A 13,508-nucleotide genomic window follows, 5' to 3' on the forward strand; every position below is an offset into this window, starting at 1 on the left:
GTATTAGATACCAGTATGATTGTTGTTACTCCAGCAGAAACTGCTAACTTTTCCAGGAACTACTCCAAAAGTATCATTCATTATCATAAAAACAAGCTCTGAACTTTTAGACTCCAGGGTAATAGAAAAACAGCACCCGTTAATAATAATGTGAATACTGCCTCTCAGTGATGGGTACAATCTCATCCCGCCACATAAAATTATGTTTTTATTCTATTCAATCATATAACATAGGAATGGCCAGATGTTGATGGTGGTTGAATCTATGTGAAAGGTAACCCACCTATTTCCTCTGCTTCATATGTGAAATTTTCTTAATTAGAAGTTTTTTAAAATTGAATGTTCTATTTTCATAAAGCTGTTCTTTGCTCAAGGCTTTTCTGTTATGCTAATCTGACCAAAGGCATGGGTAATTCCTACTTTAGTTGTGAGTGAGTCAGATGATTGTCTCCATCAGGGGTGTGCCAGTGAGCCTCCGGGGTTCCAGGAATTCTACTTAGAACCACTCGGCTGAGCTGGTGGCAGCTGGAATGTGGGGTTTCCTTCTGTAAAAATTTCAGGCCAACAAAGCATTTAATTAATCAATCATTTACTGTATAGAAAAATGTTCATTCTAGGGACTTTAAATTCTCATTCTTCAGACTTCCTTTGTTTTAGGTCTGTTGGCCTTCTTTTAACTTAGTGATTAATCTATATTTGTAGATAAAGTCTGTTTTCTTTCTACTTCAAGTTCAGACTTTTTTTCTCTGAGGGTGAAGCCTTTTTAGTTTGTACTAACACCAGGTTATGGTCATTGTTGAGATTGAGGGAGATAAAAATGTTAATCGCTTAATCCAACCAAGAAAGGTCAGTTTCATTATTCAGGAAATTTTCATATTGATGCTTTATTACCAAATAAAGTTTGGTAATTATAACATTGTAAGTTATACTTTATCTAGGACCAAGAATAATAATTTTACAATGACTTTAATTTTTAAAGCAACAGCTTCAAATCATTCCTGCTACCCCTCTGGGTGCCATTAAAAACTAATTCCCCCTGTTATTGGCTGGGTTTTGGAGAGCTAAGACTACATTAAATTTGAAGATAAGATATAAAAGAGGAAAAGGCTTAATAGTTCAGAACACAGTTTGTGGGAAAGCTTAATCCGATTGTCAGTAATATGCTTAGTCAGGTGACAGTAGCAACGTACCACTTAGCCTTTGTGGATTCTCTCCGGGTGACCAGTCTAACAAGCCTGGACTGTGCCTGCAAAACTCAGCATTGGGACTCTTCAACTGAGCCACTGGATGTGTGTGTGTGTGTGCGCGCGTGTGTGCGCATGTCTGTGTGTGTGTGTGTGCGCGTGCACGCGCGCGCGTGTGTGTGTGTGTGTGTGTGAATCGCTCAGTAGTGTCTGAGACTTTGTGAGCCCATGGACTATAGCCCACCAAGCTCCTCTGTCATGGAATTCTCCAGGCAAGAATACTGGAGTGGGTTGCTGTTCCCTTCTCCACCACTGTATCGTACCCCTGCATTTAGTCTGACCGAGAATGTCTGTGTGACCAGGTCTGGAAGCATCTCAGAAGAGAAGACCAGCCCCACATTTGACCTGAAAAGCTCCCATGACACCCCTCTGAGGAATTTAGTTTGTCAAACCCTGAGAGTCCATCAGGGGGCCCAGGATGGCCTGATGGCATTGGATAAATAAGGTCTGTGTTCCAGAAAACAGTGAAGTGGGTGAACAGTAAAACCATTCTCAAGGGTGAACTTCCATAAGTACCAATAACGGGACTTCAGACTTCTAGCTGCAGAAGCGAACGTGTGCACACTGCCTGCGTCAAGAGCAAGGAGGGCCTTGTGCGGGGGCAGCCCTTGGGCCGGCACTCAGAGATCAGCGGGAGCCAGAAGGACAAAGGGCGTGGAGGGGACTCTCAGATGAGCTTGGAGTGTGGAGTCGGGGGAGGGTTTGGTCTGTCTGGGTGAGCAGGGAAGACTCACACTACGTGGAGCATAAAGGCAGCTGCTCCAGGTGAGATAGGAGATGAGGTTAAGAAAGTTGGAGTGAAGGCTGGGGGCAGAGTGGGGAGAGCCATGGGAACAGAACGCTGACTTCATGATGAGTGAAAGATAGGAAACACTGACCTGCGGTGTGGGAGGTGACAATCGTACACAAGGTCTTTGCATAGAGAGCCTGAGACGGCCCAGAAAGCTGTGTCAGAGGCAGGTCTTAGAGCAGGACTAAGAGGATCTGTTGACTGCTTTGTGGAAGGCGAAGAAGAAGGAATGAGATTACAGGCTGTCTTGAGTTTAGACTGTGAGGACAGTGGTGGAGTCTGGCAGGGTCACCTCCTACAGCCCGACACACGGTCAGGGGTGCTGTCCACCTGGACCGCCGTGCAAACCCCATCTCCCTGGGTGGCACGGGAACAACCTGCAAAGCTGCACAACCTCGCCTTTGAGAGACAGAACACTGAGAGAGACAGTGTTCGTTTTGGAAAAAAAATGTATCTGCTTAGTTCGGGAACTGCTGAGGCTGAGGGTACCCTTCCCCCGAGCAGGGATCGTACAGGGTCACAGAGGGCCAGGTTAGGGAGTGGGATTTGAAAATGGTCAGCCTACAGGTGCTCTAGGTTGTGTTTGCTATTAAAACAACAACAACAACAAATTAAATCTCTTAGCCCTTTAGGTAACATGAACACAGTCAGCCTCTGGCGGGGGGAGCTCGGTTCTTTGGGGCCTCGTGTGCAAAAAAGGATGCACACATTGTCAGAGAAGTCTGACTTCTCTGAAAGGGCTTCAGATAAATGGATCTAAAATTGGAGCCTGAAATCTTCGCTTCACCAAATAACAATAAATTAGCCCAGAACAGTGGAAACAAAAGTTCGGATGAGTAATGGGCCTGGAAATCTTTCTTTGAAATGTCTCCGTCCTCCTCCCTCTCTTTCTCTTTCATCTCTAGGGTGACAGTTTCTGGCCCTTTTCTCTGTTCCTTACAAGGAGGCACATTGTTGAAAAAGAAGACGTGACGCCCACTCCAAGAGACCTAGACTAGAGAATGACGAGAAGCGTGTGTGTGTGAAGCTCACAGGGCCGCAGGACGTTTTGTTCAGGGTGCATCTGTGGTGTTTCTCATTCCAGGAGACTTGGGATTATGAGTCTGAGCTTCTGCTGGCAGTTGGTGTAGCACATGCCAGCAGGATAGCCAGTGCCCCAAGGTCTCTGCCCTGGAGACCCAGCTCCGCTTCCCCACCCCCAGCTGGGAGTTTAATGGCAGAATCCTCTCCTCCTTTCTTTGAGCTCTGGAGGAAATGTCACTGGCTCTTGCAGTGGGGGCAGAAACCACCATAGGGTTCCTGGGCCTTTGAGAGGGCGGTGACAGGGAAAGCTCTTGGAACCCAGAAACCCGGCGCGCATAGCGTGTCGGGTGCCTCTCCAGGCCGGGCCCCACCGGACCATCTGTTAATCCACTTTTCCTCCTGCTGTGCTCTCTCAGGGAGGAGACCTCTTCGATGCCATCACCTCCACTAACAAATACACTGAGCGAGATGCCAGTGGGATGCTGTACAACCTGGCCAGCGCCATCAAATACCTGCACAGCCTCAACATTGTCCACCGTGACATCAAACCAGAGAATCTGCTGGTAAGAAGGGTTCGGACTTCAGGGTGTCCTGAGCTCCAAGCACTCATGCATGAGTGAATATGAACACTTCTTTTCCTTCTTTTTCATTTTCTTAAAGAACAAAACAAAAAACCCTTAAAGGCTAGTTTCCAGCTGGCCTTCAGTAACTAGCTGGAAACTGGTCTTTTAAGTTGATCTGTCAGGGTTAATGTACCATTAGGAGCACTTAACTTATTAGCAAATAAAAACCCGAGGCAGGGGGACAGGAAAAGAACTCAGGAAATCTAGGGCTGTGGTTAAGACCATGGACCAGGCCAACACAGTCACAAGGAGCATTTACGCTTGCATGACTTATCGATAGCACTTTGGTGTTAGAAAGCTTTTACTTGGAGAAAAAAAAAAAAGAAAATGGAAGGCCTTTTAGACTTAGTCTCCCAATTTACATCCCAATAATCTGATCTAAAAGCTAAAAGGATAAATTTCATTGTGAGTTTTCAAGACACCAGCCCCTCAGCATAAAAATGATCATGACGAAGAAGACTGATTTTACAGATCAGAGACATTCTTACCACCACCCCCGTGCTCTCTTGATCCCATTGTTAAGGGGACGGTATTGAAAGAATTAAGGGGACAGAGACTGGGCATCAGGGAGCTGTCACTAGTGAATATGGGAGTAATATAAATTTTGTTGGCTATTCAGGGTGGAATTTTAATGAAATATATTGAATTTCTCCCCGTCTCCAGATGCTAATTGTTCTTTTACTTTCATTATCCAACCCAAAGAGTCATGTATTACTTGACTATTAGTTTGTCCATCTCTTCGGAAATCTGGGAAATGAGGATTCTCTTTCTAAAGCAGTGTTTCTCCAAGGGTGGTCCAGAGACGCCCTGGATCAGAATTACTCCCAGATGCTGGTTAAAAATGTAAATTTCTGAGCTTCCCTGCAGCCCCACCAAATCAAAATCTGGTGACTGGTGACAGGGTGCAGGTCTGCATTGCCACCAGCTCCCCCACGTGATCTCAGTGAACTTTCAAGTTTAAAAGCAGATGAACAGGAACTTCCCTGGCAGTCCAGTGGCTAAGACTCCAAGCTCCCGATGCAAGGGGCCCAGGTTCAACCCCTGGTCAGGGAACTGGATCCCGCATGCCACAAAGACCCAGCGCAGCCAGATAAATATTTTTAAAAAATACAATAAAAGCAGAGGAACAACCCAACTCCCAATCCCAGTAACGACTGCTAAGATCTGCTGCTATGGAGAATCACCTCTGTGCTCACCCCATGCTAAGACTTTACACTCAGTATCTCATTTCATCTTCACAACAGCCATGTGGGGTAAAGTCGGTTACTGTCCCATTTCACAGGGGAGCAAACTGGGTGCCTAGAAGTTGAAAGACCCACTCAAGGCCATCATCACTCCTAAGTGGAGGAATCAAGGTCACATCCTCGCTCTGCTCCACTCCACACCTCAGACTTTTGACCACTAGACTATGTAAAATGTGAACTGGGGAGAGAGGTTTACTGCTTGTTTGCCCTATGCCAGGGACTGTGCCAGGGAACAGGAAGACGCATGCCTCCGTGGAGGGACATTCAAGTAGGAAAAATAGGCATTTAAAAAATATGTACACAGGGACTTCCTTGTGGTCCAGTGGCGAAGACTCTGAGCTCCCAGTGCAGGTGGCCTAGATTCAATCCTTGGTCAAGGAACTAGATCCCACATGCTGTAACTAAGACCCGGCACAGCCAAATAAAAATAAGCATTAAAAAGAAAAGAAAGAAATACATACACAAGCAGTTAATTGCAATTAGGTTAGTGATCTTGGAGCTGCTGGCTAATGAAGGTGGCAGAGGTCAGATGATGGACTTCTGACTTAATTGGCCCTCAAATTCCACATCTCCACAGTAGCCTAAACATTCTCTTCTGCATAGCTGCCTCCATAAATGGCAGCAATTTCCCCTCGTCTGCACTCATTCTTCCTGTGTCCTGACTTATGTAGGATTGTCTCACGGGAACGGACTTACAACTGAGCCTTTGTTTAAAAATTTCTCTAAGCTCCGAAAATTCAGTGATGGAAAGTTAAAGTCTCATTTTCCTTTCCGCTTTTGCAGTTCGGTTTTCTGTACCCATTGTTCACCTGCTTCTCACCAGAGCACTGTTTCTATAAATGACATAAATGGTTACAGAGCAGTGTGCTTTTACAAATGACAATTTGCAGGATACTTTGAAAGTACTGTGCTTGTTTGAACATATTTTACTTTAAATTACCCAAAAAAAGAAAAAAAAAAATCTCTCCCTTTTTCCTTCCTAATTTAAGAATGAGAAAAATATGTATGAAATGAGAAAAATATGTATATATATAAACACACAATTGCAGTCATTCATAATTCAGGTTTAAAATATATATATATGAAAAACTAAAGTAATTCTGCTTCTCCAGTATAGTCATTCCTTTCTATAGGAAAGTAGTAAGGATTGGTGAGCTTTGCAGGGATAAAGCTATTATGGCATAAACTAGGTAGAAGAATAGAATAATTTTAACAAATTAGGATGACATTACTAATTGCCCTTGAGACTTCTATTAATTTCACATTCTGTTGACCTTTCTGTAGAAATAAGAAGAATCATCATGGGAGACACAAAATCACATACTCAGGATTTATAGTCAGATGGACAAAAGTTCAAAACCAAGGGCTTTACTCTTACACTGGCTGATCCTCTGACCTTGAACAAGATACTTAACTCCTTTGGGTCTCCTTTAAGGGGACTGTATGAAGATAAAGAGATACCATGCGACTATATCCTTCCTTTTTTATTCCCCTTTTATTTGTAATAAAAATTAAATTATCCCTAAAAATGAAACTGTTTAAAACTGTAAGTTGTAACAATCATCTTTCATCATTTTTGACATTGCTTTTAAAGTGTCACTATTTACCCAGGCATGGATTTACCATCTAATGGAAAAATGTAGAGCCAGAGACTATTTTTGGAAAAATGCTATAATAAATTTAATTCAGAGAGTTTCAATCCATTTCTAACTACCGGAAACTTAAATAAAAAAGGCCCCGCTGCACACTTTGCATTACTATTTTATGAAGAGAGCGCAAAAAAAAAACAAAAACCAAAAACCAACCCTAAATTGTTAGACTGCTGATAAATTTTTGCTTCATAAGTGTTTAGTGTTTATAATAAGTAGCAAAGAATTATGTATTACATTTGTAGGCATTTCAGCTATAGATTTCATTTTATATAATATCGTATAAGCAAAAACTTTGAGAACTCTTTTATTTTTAATTCTTAAAGAGCAATATAAAAATATTGTAGTTTGGCCTTCAGATCTGTATTGATCCTATGAATTATTTATTCAAGTCTGAATACTTAAAGATCAAGGCATTTTAATGAAAAAAAAAAAAAAAACGTGTACAGTCATGCTTCCAGTCATATTTTAGGTAAAAACTGGGAGCTGACCTAATAGAAATAGCTCTTATAATTTTATTATCACATTGTTACTAAGGCCTTATTTTATTAATTAGTATATTGTGTCAGTGATTTTATGTGATTCTTTTGCTTTATCAGGCCTGGTCCTTAGATGCTGTGGATGAGTGACAGGTGGATGAGAGGGTGGATTAGATGAAAGAGTGAGTGAATGGCGACTCCACACTCCCAATGCAGGGGCCCGGGGTTCTATCCCTGGTCAGGGAACTAAATCCCACTTGCCACAACTAAAGATCCCACATAACACAACCAAGGCACGATGCAGCCAAACAAATATGGCAAGCCTTAGTCATTTCTCAATTCATCAGTTACATTAAGGGCGCACTCTGGCTGCAGACTAGACCTTTCTGAAGGGAGGGGAGTAAGTACAGAGCTTCCCCAGCTGCGTTTATGCATAAACCATTATATGTATCGCATGTGACATGATAGTTTATGACAAAAAGGAACTTTTTGCTTTAAAACAAAACAGAAACGGTCTAAGATCAACCGCTTTCCAGTTACATGAGCCACCGCTAGATGGCAAGCTGTTTCTTGCAGTGAGCTGGGACCGTCTTTTTTAAATGTATACACAGATGCCTTCTCCTTAGGAAAATTACAGTCCTCCTGGCAAAAATATAACTGACATCACTGGTTTTTTATTAGATTCCAGAAATAAACAAAGTAATTTTCTTGAAATATAAAAAAAAAAAATTTCTGTTCAAAAATCTTTTTGCTTCCAAACTCCTAAATACTGTTTGGGAAAAAGCAGTTTCTCAGGGAAACTGCTTCTCTAGGTCAGAAAATTCCTTTTAGAAACTTTGTCAAGGTGTTTGTGCCTGTTCCTTGCTGCCCATCAAAGTGGCATGTACAGCTAAATGACCTGCATTTTCACAAAATGGGTTGAATCTAGGAATAGATTATCTTGTTTTCCCCTAGTGATAACCAGAGGTTGTGTTCCTGCTCTTCTTAGTTTCCAGTTCAGGTCAACACTGAGTTTACCAAATAATGGATTTTCTTCTGTCTTAATCCTCAAGTAAACTCATTTTGTGGTCAGATAGCTCACTCCACTGGTGGATAAAGCCAGTGCCGCAGATGGACAGCAGAGGTCATAAACAAAGACAGTTGAATAGACCTGCAAGATGGACTTGAGCCACCAGAACGGGGATGAACAGACTGGGGATCACCCTACGGAAGGGAGCCACGGCTCTCACGGGAGTCTGTCACTGGCCCCACCCTTATCACCATTACCACTGAGCTGACTTGAAGATGTAGTCTATATAGTAAATAACAGAACTGAGATCTGCAACTATCTTTGGCTCCATAAAGGTCCCAGACCAGTAAGATGGAATTTAATGAGAGTTAAAAACACAAGTCCCTAAGGACTAGGTCTGTTTTGGTGTGGTTGTTTTAATGACCATTGTGGAAAAACAGTAATGGGAAAATGTGGACTAGTTTAAAGCCTGTTCGCTGACCATAACAAGTTCGTTACGAGAGCACATGACTGCTAAAAATACCAACGTGCCCTTAGACGCTTTCCCTGAAGGAGCGTCACTCTCAAGAGAGTCCTCTGTGCTGCTGGTGAGCTCAGTGGGGAGGGACCCAGACACGTGGAGAGAGCGCAGCAGAGTGGCCCAGCAGAGGCTGCCGAACGGAAGATGGGAAACCTTTTCTGTGCTGCATATGAGACACTGAACTCAAACTAAGAAGACGTTAATGACAGATGTGAGGTTGACGTAAGGAAAACCTTTCTAACAATTATACCTGTTTGAAAAGTCAGTAGCTTTTAATCACTGAAATCCCCCAGAAGAAATGGAATGCTTGTTTTTCCAGGTGGCACTAGTGGTAAAAAAAAAAAAAAAAAATGTGCAGGAGATGCCAGAGATGTGAGTTTGCTCCCTGGAACAGGAAATGGCAACCTACTCCAGGATTCTTGCCTGGAACATCCAATGGACAGAGAGGCCTGGCAGGCTACAGTCCATAAGGCCGCAAAGAGTCGGACACGACTGAGTGACTGAAAACGTTAGGAAAGAAAAAAAGTCCTTCTATCTGCATTGGGATAAAAGTTGAAGGAAAACAGAAGAAAAAGAACATTTTCCCCAAACATGATTTACTACAGTAATATGCCAGTTATTGTACTAAGCATTTACTGAGGGCCCTTCTCCAAGGGAAAGGCTACCCAGTCCAATATTCTGGCCTAGATAATTCCAGGGACTGTATAGTCCATGGGGTCCCAAAGAGTTGGACACTACTGAGTGAGTGACTTTCATTCACTTCTGCAAAAGAAAAGTGAAGTCGCTCAGTCGTGTCTGACTCTTTGGGATCCCATGCACTGTAGTCTACCAGGCTTCTCTGTCTATGGGATTTTCCAGGCAAAGTGCTAGAGTGGGTTGCCATTTCCTTCTCCAGGGGATCTTCCTGACCCAGGGATCGAACCCAGGTCTCCTGCATTGCAGGCAGATGCTTTACCCTCTGAGCCACCAGGGGGATTCCACCTGGGGAGAGAAGACAGGAAGTAAAAGTACAGTGTCTCGGGGCGGGTCAGCATCTGTCTGCTCCTCCGCCCATTCCTCTGTCACTGTGGTGTAGAATAACATCATTCGCTTCATTTTAAGGGGCTTCGCTGGTGGCTCAGTGGTAAAGAAACCGCCTGCCAATGCAGGAGACGCAGGTTCAATCCCTGACCCAGGAAGCTCCCGCATGCTGCAGAGTAGCTAAGCCCATGCACCACAGCTGTTGAGCCTGCGCTCTAGACCCTGGGAGCCTCAATTTCTAAACCCTCGTGCCACAGCCACTGAAGCCCGTGTGCCCTAGAGCCTGTGCTCTGCAAAAGAGAAGCCACTGTGATGGGGCGCCCACACCCCGCAAGTCGAGAGCAAGCCCCTGCTCGCCGCAGCTGGGGAAAAGTCCCCGCAGCAGCCAAGACCCAGCCCAGCTATGAGTGAATAAAATGACTGTTTACATGACACGGTCTTATTGGACTAGCAAAGATTAATAATAATAATAATATGCAGGGTTGGCAGACTTAGGAAGATACCAGTCATCTCGTATGACTCGGTACAAGATTAACTTGATGGAACTCTTCTGGAAAGTAGTTTGGTAATACGTAACTACAGCCTTAAATAATATGAACTCTGTGGTCAAGTAATTCTACTTTTAGAAATGTGACCTAAAGAAAAAAAAATATCAGGTATGTATACATACAAAGGGATGGTCATCTCAGTGTTTTTTAGCATGGAAAGGAAAAATGTATATATAGAAATAACTTGGGTCAGGGCACTGATTTTTTAAAATATTGGCATAATGGGGCGGCAGGAGGACACACTGGTTAGAATCACGGACTTGAACACGCCCGAGTTTAAGTTCTGGCTCTACCATTTATTAGTTGTGTAACATTCGGCAAGTCACTTAACATCTCTGAGCCTCAATATTTTTCATCTGCAAAAATAGCAGTGATAGTACTTAACAGAGTTGTTGTGAACATTAAGTGGGATGTTAAGCATGAAGTCCTCGACATGAGGCCAGGCAGGGGCTCGGTAAATGGCAGTGGGCGGTAGTCTGGCAGGTTATTACTTTGGTGCACCCATACAATGGACTATCCAGCAGGCACTGAAAATCGTTATACACATGTATGCTTATTCACGGGGGCACGCATTCAGGGTATGCTGTCCAGTGAGAAAAAGAAAGAGAGAGAAAGAAAGCTCTGGAAGTTCATACGCCCAAATGTTTAACAATGGTTATTTCTAGGTGTCAAGATTGCGAGTGAGTTTAATTCTTTTCTCTCTGTAATGTTATCTGTCTTTTCCAGTTTTCCTACAATGACATATTGGATAGTACTTGTGTGAGTACTTGTGTGACAAAAATGTAACAGTTTTTAAAAACTGCAATGACACTGAATTCCCAGTTATAACAGCGTTCTGGGATGTACAGTCACTGCAGAGTCAGGGATGCGCATGTTTGCTGTATCTCACTGCAGCTGCATAGAACTCCTTTCTAGATAGTTTCATAACTGTTTTAAAGAATGGATGAGAGTCAGGTTTCCTGGAATTTCCATTCACTTCTCCATCTTCACAGACATCTCTAGGGTAACACTTTGAAAAGCTATTTTATTTTTTATTCTTATGTTGCCGCGCCTCTTCTGACTTATATACACATTTTGTTATTTTTATTATTTCACATAATTTTTGTTTCATAAAGATTTTACATTGGTATAAAGTGAATTTGTTTTTTTAAGAATGAAGTTTTTTTAGCAGGCTTAATTCTAAAGTATGTGGAGCATAAAATACATTTTGCCAAGTAATTCCCTGCATAAATGTTGTTATACTTCACTTCTTAAAGGTTTAAATTTAATCCACTGCTTTTAGAAAGTGTCATAAAGGCCATATTCTGTGGCTAGAAGAAAAATCAATGTCTTTTTTAAAGGATACCATATTTATTAAAAAAGTAAATTCACTTTTTTGTCATGGCTTTGTCAATTTCATGCCAGTTTTGTTAAATTCTATCTGGTGAAGTAATTTTTAGTACCTATTGAGCTCCTCTGTGAAGAAATCTCAGTGGTTCCTGACAGTTCATTAGCCAATATTTCAACAGGGTTATCCTTGAATTCATATTATCATTGAAAATTATGTTTGTTCCAACACATCTGTTATATTAGTCAGCTTTTAGTTCTCTATTATGGGAATCTCAGAAACCATTTGACTGGGTTCAGGTTATCTGTGAATTTTCACATTATTTTATGGCCACCGGCTGCATTTTATGACTCTGCATCAAACCTTTTAGTTTTTCAAATAACTTTTTCAAATGGTCTTAGTTTCTCATCCAAGCGAGATCAGACATATGTCCCAAATCTACTGTTCAGCAAGTTACAACTACTGCAAAACCCCAAATAAATGAAAAAGAAACAAAAACCTCTCCTTTAAAAAAAGAAAAACCTGTGTAAAATAGCAGAATACCAAAAACCTAGGTACCTGACCTTTCACTAGGTCTATTCTTGGTAGGACATGCCTTCAGCTTTTAATTGGAACCTTTTTCATAATTGTTGCCATTTAACACATTTAGTCTGTCAAATCTTGGGATGTCTTTATAGCCATATAATAAACCCTAGAGAACAACTTTTCTGACTGTAGCCATCTGCAATGATCACAAGAGTAGCTTACAAAATACTGACAGTCTTTATGGTAATAGGATACATATGGCAACCCACAATTATGTGTGGCTGCATTCAATTAGTGTTGTGCAATTACACAGTTTTATTGCTTAGTTAAAACAGTGAAAGCACTACATACTGGGTAATTTGCACTAATCCCCATCTCTTTAATAGCCCCTCGGTGTTTAAAATGTGGAGGAACATCTATAGTATTTAAAGGGCCTGGATGAACATTAAATTATATCTCATGTTGTGAATACTCTTTGACAATTAATGCACCCCCACCTCATGTGTGGGGCATGTTTTATGGAGACTTTAAAATACAGTTACAGCAAAAAGTTCTTCAACCAGAACCCCACTTGCTGGGTCAGGCTGCCCAAACTTATACTTGCAGGCTGTTAAGGGTCTTTCTGAAAGAAGGTCAGGATGAGGAGACAAGCTAAGGAACTCAATTCCGAGAGTGGGAGACGCCATGGACACCATGTTTTTGACGTGAACATGTTAGAAGCTTTTCCGACTCCTAACGTTTAATTAAAAACTTAGTTCAAAGTGAATTTATAGCTGCCATTTGGTGAAATACTTTCTGGAGATGGTTTTGTGAAGATTGTGTGTGTGTGCTCACACACACACACATTTGAAACACATGCATTTCACAATCGGTGATTTTTAACAGAAGTTTTGACTACATTTTAAAATGGCCTCATTCCTGCCCTGCTCTGAATGGCTGGGGCAGAGGTGAGGAGAGTCCAGCTCAGGCAGCAGCAGGAGCTCTCGGGAGCCCAGCTGTGAGACGCCCGTTGGGATGGGTTGGCCAGAAAGTTTGCTGTATGTTCCTACGGAAAAACACGAATTTTTTTGGCCAATCCAATAACACTTAGGGAAGGCGCTCTCCAACGGGAGGAAGGGAGACACGACAATATATTCTATATCCTTCTCCCCAAGTGTTGACAGAGAAAAACCCAAAGCAACCTTGTTTCCTGCCCTGCCTGAAGGTAAGTTAAACAGAATTCCAAACGAGAGGCCTGGACATTTATTCACCTGCAAAAACATTTTGCTGAAGCATTTCAAATGTACTTGGGTCTATAAATGTTTTCAATTACGTGGATTAGGCCTTTGTCTCTTAGCTCTTATTGCCTTTCCTAAACATCACTTTAATCTCTTTATGTGTTCATGAAAATTCTACTATATGGTTTTCAAAGTTAAAAAGAGAGAGAGAGAAGCATAGTAGTGATTAAAGAGAGATGAAAACATGAAAATGATCGATTCTATGTATTTCATTTAAACGATGCCGGTTT

The 13,508-nt window shown here is 42.1% G+C and overlaps 1 protein-coding gene across 2 annotated transcripts in view; it reads left to right on the plus strand.

Moving 5' to 3' along the window:
* Positions 1-13,508, plus strand: part of DCLK1 (doublecortin like kinase 1) — a 335,254-nt gene that overhangs the window by 285,059 nt on the left and 36,687 nt on the right. For both annotated transcript variants that reach the window (XM_068984415.1, XM_068984416.1), the window contains exon 10: positions 3,474-3,620. In XM_068984415.1, the coding sequence (XP_068840516.1) occupies positions 3,474-3,620 (147 nt within the window). The remainder of the gene's footprint in view (positions 1-3,473; positions 3,621-13,508) is intronic.

This window comes from Capricornis sumatraensis, chromosome 12 (assembly GCF_032405125.1).
Source record: "Capricornis sumatraensis isolate serow.1 chromosome 12, serow.2, whole genome shotgun sequence".
NCBI classification, from domain to species: domain Eukaryota; kingdom Metazoa; phylum Chordata; class Mammalia; order Artiodactyla; family Bovidae; genus Capricornis; species Capricornis sumatraensis.